Genomic DNA, 17,500 nt, shown 5'->3' with positions numbered 1-17,500 from the left:
AAAAAAAAAATGAACGTGTTTCTAGGTTACAACTGCCATATAAAGACGTGTTCCCAGCGGTTTTGGGAATTGGTATATAAAAATGCTGCTCATAAAAGGGAACCCAACAGTGTTTTCGAGTCCTTTTTGAGTCGATGTCCATGTCAGCAGTAACAGTATCAGTATTACTATTAGTATCAGTATTACTATTAGTATCAGTATTACTATTAGTATCAGTATTAGTATTAGTAGTAGTTTGTTCATGTTGGCAGTAGTAGGTGGGTGTGAGGGGGAGGGTGTGGGTTATGATGGATCGTCCTTACGTCCGCGTGTCCACGGGTAGGTTCATAGGCTGCCACTCAACGATTTAAATGGCTGCATCTCCACTATTGAAAGTAGACGCTTGCGCTCAACAATTGGATTTTTTTTTTACACTCAACGACTTTTAAACGGTACCACTCAGCTATTTTCATTGTTTACAATGAACGATTTAAATTGCTGTCACTCGCCTTTGTTTTTTTTTTTGTTTTTTTTTTTTTGACGCTGAGGTTTGGAAATTTGAAGCGTTTCTTCTGAACCTGTTAAAACGCTCAAACTCGACTATTTTAAATAGACGCTGCCGATGGACAATTGGAATCATAGCCAAGCTAGACATCGAAGTGTGAACATCCTCGAATGCCGAAGAAAAGTTTGAAGAATGCTGCAAATAAGTGTCCTGGCCGTGGCCGTGGACGCTGACGCAAGGACGATCCATTATACCGACGTCTTTCAGCCTATGAGTAACTTAAAAGTAACGTCTGTCGACGTGTGGAAACGATCGCGTAACGTGCCAACAACACGTTAATCATAGGTTAGAAATAAGTTTCGGATACGCTAAACATTACCTCGGCGTGTCTCAACTTATGATTAACTTACAAGTAGCATGTGTTGACGTCTGTCAACGATCGCAGACCATGCATACAACTTGTGGCCAGCGTAGCGGAACGTGTGAGTCATACGCCGGCATACGTCGTGAAATTTCAAGCATGAAAAAATTTGAGGACAACCTAAAAGTACAACGTTTAAAGCCAACGTACAATGACGTATGGCAACGTACTACGACGTATGCCAGCGTGCTCTCAATGTTATCAAAACTTACCCATAACGTATTCAACGTGTGCCAGCGTTTTAGAAAAAAAATTCAAAAATCGGCATACGTTGGCTAAAACGTCAAGGTGTGACCGGGCCTTAAGCGGATAAAGGTTGATCATGCGCCAGAAATGAACTTGACAAGATGCCACCATGACTTGTAGGAAGGAGACTTGTTTTAGAGTTCAGCCCTGAGATTTGTAAGATGATGATGTCTGGCTCGCCTCAGGATGGATGCGCATACTTAACTTTCTGACTTCCTCGACTTACACTGTCAACATATTATTGGAGTGCCTCAAAGCAGTGTGTTTGGTCCACTCTTGTTCATCAAATACATTAAAAACCTCTCTGATACTCTTGTGACACATTGTGTCATACAATACCCCCCTCCACTATTAGGCAGACAGCAGCTCCCTCAGCCTCTGCTCAACAGCATGGAATTGATTGAATGTTGGTCTGACAATTGGAACACCTCTTCCAATTCTAGCAAATGTCTGTCTCACCCTCTCGCTCAGGAAGGATCATCAAATTAACCCATCTGACTCTTTCCATGGACTGTCACTGAAAGAGGTTCAGTATCTTGAATTTTAAGGTCTCACCATCAGCCATGACCTCCCCTGGGCCAACGACGTAGCAAGTCTGCCCTCGGCATCCTCTGTCAAACCAAGTCTTTCCTTGAACGATGAGATCTACTCTGTACTGCTCTTCCCTAGGGTGCTGTCCCAGCATCACATCTGTCCCTGTTGGATTGTGGAGTTTAAAGCTCTTATCATTATTGGAATCTTCTGTGATGAGGCCAACGCATAAGTTGTGTGGCTCTCTCATCATAGGCAGGTCGGTTAGGCCTCGGTCACATTTGCTCTACGGCGAGATACGGCAGCCGTACGCCCTCTGAATTGACAAACGTGCGGCGGCCGCAGAGAAACTGAGGTGGCCTCAGGGAGGCCCTACGCCGTTTGGCTATATTTTACAGGTCGTCGGGGTGCCGTGGAATTATAGCGCGGCGTTATAACTTTTTTTTCATTTCTACGTTCGCCGTAGCAATTCGACAATCCAAGCTATGACGTAGATGTGTTCCACGTCGACCGTACGTAGGGCGTACGGTGGGCTTGCGTTATTCGTGTGGCTGCCGCAAGCTCTTCTCAATGAAAAATGAATTTTCCCAACCCCCAAAAAATTATGGCAGCCGCACTATTTCCACGGTCGCCGTACGGTGACCTTGCGGTCTGTGTGACTACCTGCGGGAAATGCAGGGTCGACGCACGGTTCCCCTACACCCGCCGTGCACCTACGTACGGCCTCCGTGGCAGTCTGCGTCGACCGTGCTTCCACCGTGCGCTACCGCTAGAGATCGGAGTAGAGGTGTTTGCCTATACAGTGGTACCCCAGAATCCCAATTTAATTCGTTCCAGGAGGCTGTTCGGATTGCAAAAAGTTTGGATTCCAAAAATATTTTCCCAATAAGAAATAATTCGGTGAATTAATCCGTTCGTGGACCCAAAGAAAACCCACTTTCAAGACACTTTAAACTTAAATTCCCCATGTTTAAGGTAAAATAAGATGAGTAAATGACCTTCGGTGGTGGTGTATTGTATGTAAACTGGTACAATCACCAATCCAAAGGTCCACACAGGCTCGAGCTCCGTCCTGGGTTCCGATCGCTCGCGCACTCCGCGAGAGCGCTGCCCCCAGAGCACCTCATCAAACATGATGCCCGCAGAACCACAATCACTTTCATCAAACACATCGGGCTGACGTAATCATGGATATTCCAAATTGCAACCGGTTTTGCTGTGAAATTCAATCCTTGCCCGACAGTCCGTCACACCACGTGATCGGATTGCTTTTTTGTTATTAATTAAAACACAAGATGATTAAAAAATCAAGCATCACAAATGAAGGTGAAAACACGAGGTAAGGCCTAAGTCATTTTTGGCTCGGCGACCGGAGGGTCTACAAAATGTACGGGCACTAGCAATTATAAAGCGGCCGCAGTATTTCCACGGTCACACAATGTAGCAGTCACATATGTTTTTATTTTTTCGGGTTAACGCACGGGGTATTTAGAAATCGCGGAGACCGAAAACGTGGGGGTGCCGTACGGTCTTTGATTTGATGTCGCACGGTGACCTTAGGGCGTTCCTGCGGCAGCCATAGAATTTTCAAGGCAGACGCAAGGTGCCCGCAAGGCGACCGCAGGGGGCCCTAAGCCGATTGTGCGGCCAGACGGACGGTAACGAATGGGTTAATTTTTTTTTTTTTGTACCAGTTCTTTTGTTTCGGCTTGTTGAATTTCTACGGCGAACGTATAAATGAAAAAAGTTATAACTCCACGTTATAATTCCACGGCGACCTTACAACCTGTAAAATATAGCCATACGGCGCAGGGCCACCCTGAGGCCACCTCAGTTTCTCTGCGGCCGCCGCACGTTTCTGTCAATTCAGAGGGCGTACGGCCGCCGTATCCTCACCGTAGAGCAAATGTGACTGAGGCCTAAAGTATCGATCGACACCCGAGAGATGCTTTCACGAGGACTTCCACCGACGAACTGAATGGACAGAGCGCGAAGATGCGGCTCGAACAGGTGGGGGAGACGCGTGAACAAACATGAACGCCACGTTGTGTTCGGTTTTTAAAATGTATTAGGTTTTTAGGGCAAAATGTTCTTGAAAAAATTGTTCGGATTCCAATTTGCTCAAACAATGGGGCGTTCGGATTCTGGGGGCACCACGGTATATTATAGTTATAGTATATTCAGTTATATATATACTGTTATATTTTTATTTCAGTAAAAAAGAGAACTGGTATATATACCCATTCGTTACCGTCCGTCTGGCCGCACGTTCGCCTTAGGGCCCCCCTGCGGTCACCTTGCCTCTGCCTTGAAAATTCTATGGCCGCCGCAGGGACGCCCTAAGGTCACCGTGCGACATCAAATCAAAGACCGTACGGCACCTCCACGTTTTCGGTCTCCACGATTTCTAAATACGCCGTGCGGCTACCCGAAAAATAAAAACATGTGACTGCTACATTGTGTGACCGTGGAAATACTGCGGCCGCCGTATAATTGCTAGTGGCTGCAGATTTTGGAGACCCCACGGCCGCCGTGGCAAATGTGACCTAGGCCTTACCTCTCTGGTTTTGCTGCCTCTCCTCTGGTCTAGCTCTCACTGCTCTCTGCCCTCCCACCCTTCCCAGCTCCACCAAGACATCCACTTTATTCCAGTAACCCCCTTCTGGTACAACTCGTAAATAGTCTCACTGCACACCTCCATTCCTTTGTTCCTCTTTTCTTACGTTTGTGGAATTGACCTCTGGGGGCCGTTCAATCCCACTCTTCCTACCATAGCCTCAAACAAGTGGTGCAACACAATCTCATTGTCATCCCCCAACACTACCCACAATATCTTTACCTCTATTGGCCCTGCCTTGTCCAATTATCCTACTTGCAGGTTGCTGCGTTCCCTCCCCTCCTCTCTCCTCTTTCTTCCTCAATCATGCCCTTGCTTGTCTCGTTCAAATGTGGTTCCACTGTCAGTTATCCAAGGAACTTGGACACAGGAGGGGGATATTTGGCCCATCATGTCTGCACTCTCTAAACATAAAATAAAACCAATGTCACCCGCAGGGTGACCCGTATCTTGCCAAAAGGTGACCACGTGTGACTTCTTTAAGGTCACACTGAGGTGAACAGAGCTGCTATCCACCAGGAGCGACTCCTTGAGGAATATCTGCCGACGAGAGATTCCGATGAGAATCGTTCTACAGATAAGAGTAACCATGAAAAATATGTTTGTCTCATAACGTCACCAAATGACGTCATAATGTCTCAAGCTTGACATATCTAGAAAGCACTCATCGAGGTGTTCAATTTGAGGTACTACACGATATGGTTCCTAAAACTTGAAAATTTGACCTTGGGGTCAAATATGTTTGACCTCAGGCGCTAACCATGAAGGTCAAGGCCAATCACCACCAAAAATTAATCAGCTGAGCACCAGACCATATACTACATTCCCATAAAGTTTGGAGACGATTCAATTAAAATTACTCAAAAAATAAGGGTTTCGTCGACTCCCCTGATTTGCGACAAAGTGACCTTGACCTTCAAAATTTTGTGCGCTGAAAGGAACCTCTATAGTCCTCTGATATGCGGTTACAAAAATTTCCAATGATAACTGTGCTCTGCAGAATTTTTTATACGTGATTACAGACAAAAAAAAAACAAAAAAAACATACAAGCTGACTAACATATCTTGCAAAAACTTTGTTTTGGCAAGATAATTAATCAAATATCTTAGTTTATTGACTTGGTTTCACTGGGGGGGGAGTGTGTGGAAGATGTTGCAGTGGTAAGGAGTTTCTTTTTTGAGGAGGTGGCATGAAGAGGGTTGTACGGTGAGGAATGAACAAACACACCCACCTCTAAGACCCTCAAACAGAGAACACAATTATGACAGTTATCCGTACCAAAACTGCCTACCATTCCTACCTATACCCCTCCAGCCCCAATTCTTCTAGGTACCTCTCTAATTCCAGTTTAAACATATCTACTGTTTCTGCTGTTACTACCTTTCCATGGAGACATTCCTTGCATTAACGACTGTGTGAGTGAAAGACCCTTGCTTTATTGGTGTCTTCATTCTCATTTCCTCAATTTCTTACCTTTTGCCTTTTTGTCCATGGGCATCGATCTTGTATAGAGAAATTGCACACATGTCTGAAGGAAGCAGTTTAGTTTGGCATTTTTAATATGAAATGGGCAAGGCCAAGAAACAAACGATATCCTTTAGAAATACCCTTTGGAATCGCCCTTTGGAATAACGTTTGAGCCTGGGGAGTACCTGCCGAAATCTATCTGTCCAGGTTCTTCCCAACATCTTTGTTCTTTGTTCCTTTCACATTTCTTTCTAAATTTTTAGATCCTTGTGGAGGATTTCTAAGTCTTACTCACGTTGTTGTTCTTCATCTTCTTCTTGTGGACTTTTTTGTTTCACAGCCTACAGTTTTCATCGAAACTTCCTGAAACTTGGCATATATATGTAAAAATACCCTGCGCAGACAGTAACCATCTCCGATTTTGGAAATTCTTCCTAGAAAAAAAAAGTTGACGTCATAATATCGCCGCTAATGGAAATCGCCTATACCATTATCTCCGAAACTAGGCAAGCTGTTTGAATTTTGTTTGTGGGAATCAAGCTGGGCATAAGCACAGATAATTTATCGCAAACCTGATACATCACAATGACGTCATATTCGTTTTTATGACGTCATCATTAAGAGGACGAGGATCTTAGCTCATTTGAGCTTGTTTTTCACAAATATCTCTTCATTCTAATTCTTCTTCTCTTTCTTCTCTCGATTCCTCTTTCATTATGTATCTGTCTCGGAGAAGTGAATTCTTGCAGAATTTTTTTCTGTGGGGCTCACTTGGCTGCGCCTGGCTGGGTTTGAGGGTTGTGGAGTTGCGGCTGAAACCCGAATCCGATCCAGGTTCCTCCTGATGACTCCATCTTGCTCTTTATTTATTCGGGTTCCTTCTTGGTCTTCCATTTGATTCATTTATATCAGAGGCTGAATGCTTTGAAGATTTATTCTTAAGGAATTGAGGCACGAGGTTTTGTTGAAATGTAAAAATATTCTTCTTTTTTTTTTCTTCCTTTTTTTTTGCATAAAAAGCTTTGTTTAAATTTAAGGGTAACAATTCCATTAATTATCATTGTGCTATAGGCAGTGGTTATAATCGCGTATGTTTTTGTGCCATGCGCAGGTATCCACCAAGACCTACTCGCATTACCACTGTGCTGTGTGCTCGGCCACCGTGAACAGACGTGCCGACATGCTGGCTCATTTGCAAGGCCATCAGCGCCGGGGCGAGAGCCTCAACTTCCAGCCTGATGGTTTGTTCCCATGATGCATTGCGGGTGTGTTTTCAATTGGGAGTGGAAAGCTGGCCATTTGGGGAGTTTGACTTGGAAGGGTTTAGGTTTGAGTTGCAGTGAAGAAGTTTGTTTGATGTGTGCACTCTCACCTGTGCTTAATGCTGTTTGTTGCTTCCACATTTCTTTATTTGCTCGTACTTTGGACTTGTCTCTCCACCTGATTCCCAGTTCCTCAGGTGCTGCATGAAGGTAACACTCAGGTGCATGTACTCCCAAACCACAGCACCCCTGAGCGCTCGGACTCCTTCTTCAACCCACGTATGAAGCTGAACCGGTATGAAGGTTGTTGCCCTCTTCCAAGCATTGTGAGCGCAGTAATGGTGCTTGTGGTACACCATGTATTGTTTACATAAAGCTAAGAAGTTGTAAAGTGTACTCCAAGCTGTCAATAACTGATGGATAGCTTCATGTCTGCATACTCACCTCTCAAACCAGATTCAACTAGAGAGTTCATAGAACACGATATCCCACGCATTGTTTAGGTATATACAGGAGGGCATTGCTGTTCATGGGGGTGATGTTCTTGAAAAGTCACATGAACTGCAAATCTGCAAACTTAGGGGGTAATTTGGAAAATAAGGATAGGGACTTCAACTCTAGAATTTATCCAAACTGTACCCTTAATTCACATGTGTGTGCATTGTTTTTGTGCGATTTATTCTCATCAATAAAAGAGTTGTTAAGAAAATGAATTTTTATTTTCTTTCTGATGTAGCCTGTGGCTGCTGCTCGCATCATTGCTGGATTCAATTTAAATAAAGGTTTAAAGGAGTATGAATGAAATAAATTCGGGGTTTTTACTGCCATTTTCCCAGCGGCTATTACACCACCCTATCTAACACGTCACATTCGTGATTCGTGCCTGTTGTATGTGTCCATTATGACATCCTTAAAAACAGTAACTTTCCTGTTTAGAATGATTTTCAATTTTGTTTGACTACCAGGCAGAAAATAGAGTGAAAAGATTATCTTACTTCTCTGTGCATGTGCGATTGGGACGAATTCAAAGCCAGAGTACAGTAAAATGAAAAACTTGTCTTCCGATTCATGATGAAAATACAACATTCAATTTAAATTAGTTGTTCCTCGATCACAAACTGACAAGACGGATGGAAAGACATGAACCAATTGGTTAACCCCACTTTTTGCTTCGCGTGCTTCGGGTAACTAGAATGGCACTCGTTAGAGTGCATACCTCTGTCTGGCTAAGCAGTTTACAGTTTGTATTACTAATCGGCTTGTATTTGTCACCAACTCAAGTCATCCACCGAGTTTCGTTCGAATCTGGCCATTACCTTTTGAGATCTTGCTCACAGTCAATTGACAAACAAAAACTGACAGGCAAACACCACCTTCTGTGGAGGAGGTCAAAATGATCTATCTGGTGTGAAAAAGCAGTGATGCATCATTGAGCACGACGCCCTTTGAGAGGGACATTAAGTTGGCTGTTGAAAGCAAAAATGCCATTCTAGCTCATTAGAGTAGGTTTCTGGGTCGGTACTGGGGCAATGTAGGAAGCAGAATATGATGTTATTGTTAGTTAATGACATGAGGATGGTGAGAGTTTTGGATAAATTTATGGAATCCAATTTTGTGCAGGTACGACGGGCGAAACAGCCTTTTTGTCTGAATTTTGTTGCTTGTGTGTCGTCATGTGCTGCTGGCAGGCAGTTGGTGATGTGCACACTTGCTGCCTTGGTACATGAGAGGCAACCGCTGGACTGCCTAGATGCGTTTGGGGCCACAGGTGTGTGTGTGTGTGCACACAGCGTGTGTGTGCTCTTTTAAAAACACCACTCTATTTCTCACGGATTTCTGTGGATGAATGAGTAGATTTTTTTTTTTCATTCCTTGATCGCACACAATCGGTTCCATATCAATAATTTGTCTCCCAACACCAAATTAAATGTATATGGCCGTTTATCGTATTTGTTCTCCAGACGTCATCTGCTCTTCTGTTGTTTATAAAGAGATTATCTCTCACAGAAAGCTTGATAGACATTTCAGATGCTTGTTGTACAAGTCACTTTTTAAACGATGTTTTGTGACAGTTTACTGTTTCGCTTTATTTCCGGTGTTGCACCCCTCCTTCCCTCTCCACAAACACCATCCTTACAGATATGTTTCTTGTTAACAAGGAGACAGATTTATTGATGACATAATTCGTCTTTTCACTTTGAGGTGTTCACTGTATTGTAAAAAGTATGTTTGTATTGCATGGCAAAAGGCCACGTTGGTAATTTGTGGGTTACCGCAGGAATCATGGGTTTGCAATGGGCACGGTTGCTTGGAAGAGCTGTCCGAGTCACCATCAACGACCTCTCTGAGCAGGCGGCGGACATCGTTGAGCAAAATGTGCGAATGAACGGTCTCGCTGTGAAACGACGGAGAACGAGCTGGGACGGCCATTCTGGGGAGCAGGAAGGCAAGGGCAACATCGAGAGGGATGGAGAAGCCAATGTGTTCGGAGAAAAGGAATGGACAGATACATCAGGAACCTCGAAGGGAGATTTCGAGCACCTTCGAGGATCGGCCTGCAGGCTCTCGATTATGGAGCGGCACGCTGGAATAAACACCATGGGGATGGACAAGGAAGAGGAGAATAATGCCTCAGATGGAAACAAAATTCTAGTCACACAGCTTGACGCCAACGTGCTCATGCACCTTCGTGCGTACGACTTCATGTGAGCTCTGGGCACAGCCACCTATATAAAGGCCACTTTATCAAAGTGAAACAGATTTTTAAGGTTTCCAAGGAAAAGCATGGATGTTTATTGTTTACAGGTTATTTATTGTGCTCCTGATTAAATTACTTGATAAAAACCTTCTCCATAGCTTACATATCACTTTGATATTTTGTTGTGAAATTGCTTTCTCCTCCAGACACCTGGACCCGTTTGGTCCTGCTGTGTGCTACCTCGATGCCGCCTTTCGCAATGTGCGTACCTGTGGCGTGGTCTCGATCACCAGCACAGATCTGAGTGCGCTCTACTGTAAGTGTGCGAACATCGCCACACGTCACTATGCCTGCAGCCTCGTGCGCACGGAATATTACAGAGAACTTGCCACACGAGTCGTCATCGCCGCAGCTGTGAGGTGCTTACATTGAGGGGGGCATATTGGTGCATACCTGTGTGTGCGTGTTGTGCGAGTTCTACTTGTTTGTGACGTGCAGGGCGGCCGCACGGTGCCGCAAGGGTGTTGAAGTCCTTTTAGCCGTTGCTTTGGAGCACTTTGTGTTGGTGGTTCTGAGGGTGCTGCGGGGTCCTGCACAAGCCGATCAAAGTGTGCGACGCATTCGCCGTCTCCTGCACTGCCAGTGGTGTGAAGAGCGCCTTTTCATGAAAGATACCAATATGCTGGAAGGTCCTTCAGCTAATTATTCCTCCCATCTGAGTTTGAATTGTATCCGTCACCAATTACACTCCATGTGGTATAGCCATTTTGCTGTTGCTGTTGTTTACCAGTGACGATTAGGAAAGGATAAGCAAATAAAACATGAACTTATAGATAACATAAGCGAAGCAGTTGGGCTGAACTTGGTTAATTTAATGAAGAGGTTATCATTTAAATTTCCTGCACCATTTGACTATTATTCATCCTCCAGACTATCATTAACCTCCGCCATCCAAGATGGATGGAGGTTACTGTTTTAACCCCTGTCTGTTTGTTTGTGAACAGTATTACGGAAAAACCCCTGGACGGATTTCGACGAAACTTGGTGGGGGGATTAGGTATGGTCCAAGGATCGTGCCATTAAATTTTGGACTTGGTCCAAAAAAAAAACTTTTTTTCAAAAAAAATTTCGATTTTATTTGAAAAATATTTGCATTTTTTTTTTTTGCATTTCTACATGTTTTAAGTGATTTCCAACCCCCAAAAAAAATTGTTCGAGGAAAAAAAAAAAATTTGCAACTTTTTTTCAAAAAAAATTAGATTTTACTTTTTTGGCATTTCTACATGCGCGTCGATCTAGTTTAGTTTATTCAATCGTGGTTCAGTAGAGTCTGATCCGTTTTGACCTACAATGAATAGGATATCAGGTTCTCTTAAGTGAGCCAGCAGTATTGGCGGCGGAGGTTTTGCACTCTACCGAGTGCTCCCCCTCCAGTTCTTAACTGAAATTTAACCATAATAGGTTCATCATATGATTTGTGAGCCTGATGTTTTTGGTTCAAATCTCAGATATTAGTTGAACCAACGCATCGAGTTCACCACACTGTGACGTGGGAAGCCACACCACACCTTAGCATTTCTTGTTTTGTTTAGAGGAACCATATCGCCAGCTTCCGTGTGATTGCCATCGCAGCATGCCAGGCCGCTCTGCTCTGCTATTGGGACCTGCTTGGTGAGATTGCCCACACTCTCAACATCTGCACTCAAACATGTTCGGAATTTATTACTCTCAGTCGTTGGACTTGTTCATTTTAATTGGAATTTTTGAGAGTTCCTTGCCTCCAATTGTCGATATGTCGTGTACGAGTTCTTTGCTTGTCCCGCAGGGCTGGTTCCTTGTACAATGCCGGTTTCCTGCGGCAAATGCTAGTTGAGGCGGAACAGAGGGCCCTTACCGATGTGCAGCCCCTCCTGAAAACCTTGTGCTCCGAGGTGGAGTGTAACCAATCGAGCCAGAATCGATCAAATGTAACGGGTAATTCTGGTGGGAAGCAGGAAGCAAAAGTTGTACTTTTTCCTATGTGACCCAACTTTGTATATTTTGATTTCTACGTTACCCAAGCGTCGAGCTAATTTATGAATCGAGCGTAGTTACTCGATAACACGTCTGCTTACAGGAAAGGTGAACACATCTCCAGGACAGGAATCCGAAAACTCTTTCAGTGTCAACCTCAACATGCTTACCGAAACGACAGGTGTGCTGAGAGTTTCACCTTACCCTCTGGTGCAAAGATTTTGATGATTTGACCCTTTGCTTCCTGTGCTCTTGGATAGGGGATCAATTGTTCACTTGGAGGTGGCAGGGGGAGAGGAGAAAGAGAGCGGTGGAATAAGGAGAGGAGGACAAGGAGAGTGGTGGTGGCATGACTGTCATATCATAATCTCGTCCTTCCAGGAAAGCGGAAGCAGGAGGTGGCAGTGTCCTTGCAGTCCAAGAAACCTCGCGGAGAGCCATCCGATCACCCGGCTTTCTACTACAGCTTACCCCGGCACTCACTCAAGAATGGAAATTTGCCAAGGCATGTCTCTGCACCTTATACGTGCATGCTACACCTGTGTTTTTAACGACAATTTCCTTCCATCGAGCTTTTTTTACATGCCTTTCCTGGGTGGTGGAGATTTTTGTAAATCTTTTTTGTTTGTCCCATTCATCCAGGATGAATAAATTCTTGTCTTCATTGGTGGCAGAAGGCTTCCGTGCAAGCCGTACGCACTTCGAACCGCTCGCCATACGTACCGATTGCCCCCTTTCCCGTTTTCAGACCATCCTGCAGGAACACAGCCAACCACCAAATTGTAAAGGTCTGGAGGAGGGTAAATTGGTGCAGGGGAAAGGCAAAGTGGTCAGCAGCCAGTCTTTGATGGCAAAGCCTGTCGGGGTACATCGTGGGACGGCAGGCACTGAACTCCCATGAAGAGGTTTGGCTCGATCCTTTCCAGATCTTTTGGAAATGTGTGGAACGCGTTCAACTCGACGTTAGAGATGTTCATGGCGAGTGAAAATGTTTTTTACAAACGCAAACTAAACCTTGCACCTTGTTTTTAATTACATTTGCAATTGGCTTGCTTATTCCACTGCAGTGTTGGTCACGTGTTGCAAGAGCAACCAGCGACTGCCTCCTTAAAGAGGCAAAGCAAACCGGATTCGTACGACTTTGGTCAGTTTTACTCGATTGTAGTTGCCGAACGCCGTGGGATTTTCCCTTCACCCTTTTGGTTTATCTTCTCGTGCGAATCCTTGAATTTGTACAGGTTGTAAATTTTGGATGCGTCAAAAGTGAGTCCCCCTTCCCTCCCAACAGGATGAGCATTTTTGAGTTTGAATGACGATCCTTGTGAAACGTTTGGAGGAATGCGTGTCATAAATCTGACTGTTTAATTTGGAGATTTGTGGTTGATACACCTGGATGGCAGCAGGTTTCCATTCAGCTTGGTGACAGTGTGGAGTCAAACTCTTGTGGGATTATCAAAGGCAGGAGGTGGCTTTGGCCAAAAGAAAGCTCATTTGGCTCCCTGACTGATATGATAAAGCATCCCATGCTTTTTCTTTATCCACTTTCAATTGGTGCTTTCCAAAAGCTCGTGACTGAGTTTTAGCTTCTCGTTCACCACATTTCATGAGCAGTGCTGTGCCTTCCACAAACAATTGAACTGTGACCTCCAAGTGCTAATATTTGAGGAATGTTTGTTTATATTTTATCATGGTGGTATTATCACATCCACCTCTGTTTTGTGTTGTTTTTTTACTGAGTAAAGTTGAATGTGACTGAGGGGGAACACGTCTAATAACTACTATTGAAACCGACTTTCCTCCCCGACATCGCACACATGGAATATAAATGGCCGCTGTTTAGAATTAGGTAAAGGCTTTTATTGTTGAGGGGATGGAATAAGGTTTTGGACATGTGGTTGGATAATTGATTCTGCAAACGCTTGTTGCCTTCAGATTCGGTCTGAAGTTATGCCGGCTTCTTCCAGAAGTTGTGCATGAGCTCCATGGGTAGTGGGAATATAATGGTGGAGTTTCTCTCTGAGGCGATATTTGATAGAGTTTGCAGGTACCGGAGTTGGAGGGCGGCCGGAGCTGTGCCCAGGACACCAGCAGCCTCGTACAGTGCCCGGGAAGCATTCACCTCGCCCTCTGCTGCGATCACCTTGAAAATATGCACATCAGTGTCATTACAGAGGTCAACAAAGTTAGTCCTTTTCACTCAAACCAAGTCAGGTCAGGTCAGGTATGGGAGCATGTGCCAGAACAGCACGTCGCTGCGTCCACTTTCCGCCGGTACTCCAGGGGCCTCCGTCTGGCCATCCCCCAGGCAGATGCCAGGCCCATCCCCATCTCCTTGAGATGATGGTCAACCTGCTGCAACCACGAGGCACGTGGTCGGCCCACTGGCCTCCTCCACTCATGAGACTCCCTCGCTGAGAGAATCTGGTGAGCAGGATCAGCGTCAGGAAAACGAGCCACATGTCCATACAGCCGCAACTGACGCTCACGGACTATGCAGGTAACAAATCTCATCCGAGTCTCTCTCAGTAAGCGCTCGTTGGACACAAAATCCGACCAGCGATAGCCAAGGATTCTCCGAAGAGACCTGGTACCAAAGGAATTAAGTCTCCGTCTCAGATCCTTGGTCAGAGTCCAAGTCTCGCATCCATAGAGCAAGACTGGAAGTACCAAGGACCTGAAGACTCGGACTTTCGTCCTCCCGCACAGGTACCGGCAGCGCCACACCCCATGATCCAGTGAATCCATGACTCCCCAGGCCCGACCATGACGTCTATTGACCTCTGACTCACAGCCGGCAGAGACATGAATATCACTGCCAAGGAAAGTGAATCTCTCCACGACCTCAACATCCTCACCACAAACAGACACAGACAGGACAGCAGCATCCAAGATGTCACCGAAAGCCTGGATCTTAGTTTTGACCCAAGAAACCCGTAATCCCAGCGGCTCCGACTCCTCATTCAGCACCTCGAGGGCCCCCAAAAGGATATCTAAAGTCTCCGCAAAGATGACTGCATCATCTGCAAAATCAAGGTCCGAGATCTTGACATTCCCAAACGATGCACCGCAGCTTGATCTCTCAGACATCCTCCCTAAAATCCAGTCCATACAAGTGCTGAAAAGTGTGGGGGCAAGTACACATCCCTGACGAACTCCAGTAACAACTGGAAATAAGTCAGAGATGGTACCACCACACTTCACAGCACTCTCACAGTGGAGTTCAGACATCAGATCAATCAGTTTTGGTGGCATCCCACGAAGACCAAGAACCCTCCAGAGGACATCCCGATTCACTGAATCGAACGCTTTACAGAGATCAACATAGGCTGCAAGCAGCCCCTGCCGAAACTCTCGTCTGCGTTCGGTGAGGACACGAAGAGCAAGGACACGGTCAATCGTTGACCTCTTTGGTGTAAAGCCTGACTGCTCTGGACGCTGGTGCTCAAGCAGATGGTGGCGAACCCTATCAAGAATTATCCGAGCAAAGACCTTGCCCGGCACTGAGAGCAGCGTCACCCCTCGGTAGTTGTTGCAGTCTTGGCGATCACCCTTCCCTTTCCAGAGACGAACAACAAGGCCCCTCTTCCAATCAGTTGGGATGATGCCTGTGTTCCAGGCAGAGCACAAAACTGCATGCAACGACACGAGTGCAGCATTTCCACCAGCCTTGAGAAGTTCAGCATGGATGCCACAGATCCCTGGAGCTTTGCCCCGTTTCAACTGGTTCACCGCAGCCCGTGTTTCCACAAGCGAAGGTGGACCACAGTTGATTCGAGGGTCAGCAACAGGGATTGTAACACCCTTGACGTCCAACTCGACAGCTGGGGGATCAGCCTGATACAACCGCTCAAAGTAACCGGCCCAGCGGGCCTTCACTTCAGACTCCTCTGTCAAGAGCCTACCACTCTCTGCTCTAACTGCAGTGCTCCGAGGGATGGGCTTGGATGAACACAATGCGCGAATTCCCCTGGAAGCGGGACGAGAATCACCTGTCCACAGGTGATGCTCTACCCTCACAGATTCCTCGCACATGCCTCCTTGTCCACCCTCAGTGCACGTACAGTTTTACGCCTCAGCTCCCTGAACAGCTCAGCTCTGCCATTCAGTCTGGCCCTGCGACTCTGGTCAATGGTATCCAGTGTCCCTTGAGAGACAAAATTCTTCTTTGCCCTGCGGTGAGTTCCAATACATCCACCGGCAACATCAAGGACGGTGGTCTTGAAGGCACTCCACAACGCTTCAGGACCCCCCAAAGCACCCAGACCCCCCCAAGTGTCCACTCAGTCTGTACGCAAACTCCTCAGCTACTCTCTCATCCCTGAGCTTGCCAACATCCAGCCTAGGCTGGGATGGTACCATTCTCCAGGATTTAAGGTGCAGCTTTAGAGTTGCTACAACAAGCCTGTGGTCAGTATTGAGGAACTGAGCATATGCACATCAGTGTCATTATAGAGGTCAATTGTGGTTCAAACCAAGTATGTTGATTCAAATGAGTTTGTATGTTCAGTAATGTCTAATGCCATGATATTTGCTCTTTCTAAATAGCTCACCTTGGCTTTCGCTTCTCTTGTGGCCTCAGCCTCAGCAGCCATGACCCGCTGAAGCTGTGCAGGTAATCCTACGTCCTTGATCTCCACCCGCTCTACCTGAATGCCCCATGGATCAGTTGCTTCATCCAAGGTCACCTATGAGACACAAGTGTACTGACTTTGTCCAGTGCTTAAGGTGTAATCTTCTTATTTGATGCCAGAGAGCAACACTTAGCCTTTAGATCTCGATTACCTGCAGGCTTTGTGCGATGACTTCTCTCTCGGATATGATTTCTGTTAGGCTGCGAGTACCCAGGGCATTCCGCAGAGAAGTCTGTGCGAGGAGACGTGTGGACATGTCGGCATTAATGATGTTAGATACCATGGCAACGGCATCTGTGATACGGTAGTACACCACAGCATCCACGCAGACGGTCACTGCATCACGAGTCAGAACCTGGGGTCCGACATTGCACAGATGGCTTTACAAGGCTACATCAGAGGTGGTTCATACCATACAGCAGGCGGTTGACTGACACTGGTCGATTCGCTCAGTGCAGATGTGCAATTGCTGGAAGTCATGTTTGCTGTCATTGGTTCTCAAAAATTATTGTAGTTTTTATTCTAAAACCATTATCATTGCAATGAAAATGCCCAAACTGTTGTTGTCTCAATTACAATAGAATTATAAGTGAAACGTGCTGTACCTTGCAAGGTCATCTATTGCCTTACCTCTTGTGATGGGACATCAAATGAGATTGTTCTCATGTCCACCTTGGTGAAATGATCCACAAAGGGCAACACCCATAGCAAACCTGTGAATAATGATCAGAGATGCTGTGATATGGTTGAGGGACAAACAGGACAGGAAATTATACTCGGACAATTGAAAGGCAAGAGTGTTGTGATTTCAAAATGATCTGCTTCATTGTACTTTGTGAATACTCCAAGTTGCCTTACCTGGCCCTTTGGGGCAGCCAGGAATGATTCTGCCCAGATGAAAGACCACGGCTTTCTCGTACTCCTTTACTACCTGTTGGCGAACGGGACACTGTACGTGTGTGGCATCGGTTTATAGTTTTGTTTAATTTTTTTTTACCATGTGACATTGCATGTAAAGAAAATAAGAAATTGCGAGAATCTCTTTTAGCATCACATTTTCAACCTGTACAACACTTTTCCTTGAAGGTAAGAAAGGGTAGATTTACCTTGATGCAGAACCAGACTGAGA

The 17,500-nt window shown here is 45.6% G+C and overlaps 2 protein-coding genes across 5 annotated transcripts in view; one reads left to right on the top strand and one right to left on the bottom strand.

The window, feature by feature from the left end:
* Positions 1-13,503, top strand: part of TRMT1L (tRNA methyltransferase 1L) — a 22,072-nt gene extending 8,569 nt beyond the window's left edge. For 2 of the 3 annotated variants that reach the window (XM_085882604.1, XM_085882606.1), the window contains exons 6-17: positions 6,879-7,008; positions 7,219-7,324; positions 8,718-8,797; positions 9,308-9,734; positions 9,934-10,146; positions 10,226-10,372; positions 10,732-10,784; positions 11,320-11,398; positions 11,553-11,701; positions 11,844-11,921; positions 12,122-12,245; positions 12,383-13,503. In XM_085882604.1, coding sequence (XP_085738730.1) covers positions 6,879-7,008; positions 7,219-7,324; positions 8,718-8,797; positions 9,308-9,734; positions 9,934-10,146; positions 10,226-10,372; positions 10,732-10,784; positions 11,320-11,398; positions 11,553-11,701; positions 11,844-11,921; positions 12,122-12,245; positions 12,383-12,641 — 1,845 coding nt within the window. In that variant the 3' untranslated portion in view covers positions 12,642-13,503. Of the gene's footprint in view, positions 1-6,878; positions 7,009-7,218; positions 7,325-8,717; positions 8,798-9,307; positions 9,735-9,933; positions 10,147-10,225; positions 10,417-10,731; positions 10,785-11,319; positions 11,399-11,552; positions 11,702-11,843; positions 11,922-12,121; positions 12,246-12,382 lie in introns of all 3 variants that reach the window. The other variant, XM_085882605.1, reaches the window with a different exon arrangement.
* A 72-nt stretch (positions 13,504-13,575) lies between these two features.
* LOC147026809 (stomatin-like) overlaps positions 13,576-17,500 on the bottom strand; it is a 44,676-nt gene continuing 40,751 nt past the window's right edge. For both annotated transcript variants that reach the window (XM_085882607.1, XM_085882608.1), the window contains exons 2-7: positions 17,478-17,500; positions 17,230-17,302; positions 17,002-17,084; positions 16,523-16,726; positions 16,291-16,425; positions 13,576-13,880 (exon numbers count right to left, since the gene is read on the bottom strand). The exon at positions 17,478-17,500 is cut by the window's right edge and continues 81 nt beyond it. In XM_085882607.1, the coding sequence (XP_085738733.1) occupies positions 13,686-13,880; positions 16,291-16,425; positions 16,523-16,726; positions 17,002-17,084; positions 17,230-17,302; positions 17,478-17,500 (713 nt within the window). In that variant the 3' untranslated portion in view covers positions 13,576-13,685. The remainder of the gene's footprint in view (positions 13,881-16,290; positions 16,426-16,522; positions 16,727-17,001; positions 17,085-17,229; positions 17,303-17,477) is intronic.

Source organism: Eptatretus burgeri, chromosome 5 (genome assembly GCF_056783735.1).
Source record: "Eptatretus burgeri isolate ZD-2024b chromosome 5, Ebu_testis_v1, whole genome shotgun sequence".
In the NCBI taxonomy this organism is placed as follows: Eukaryota; Metazoa; Chordata; class Myxini; order Myxiniformes; family Myxinidae; genus Eptatretus; species Eptatretus burgeri.
Note: the sequence above shows the minus strand (reverse complement) of the source record. Positions and strands in the feature narration are given on the sequence as shown.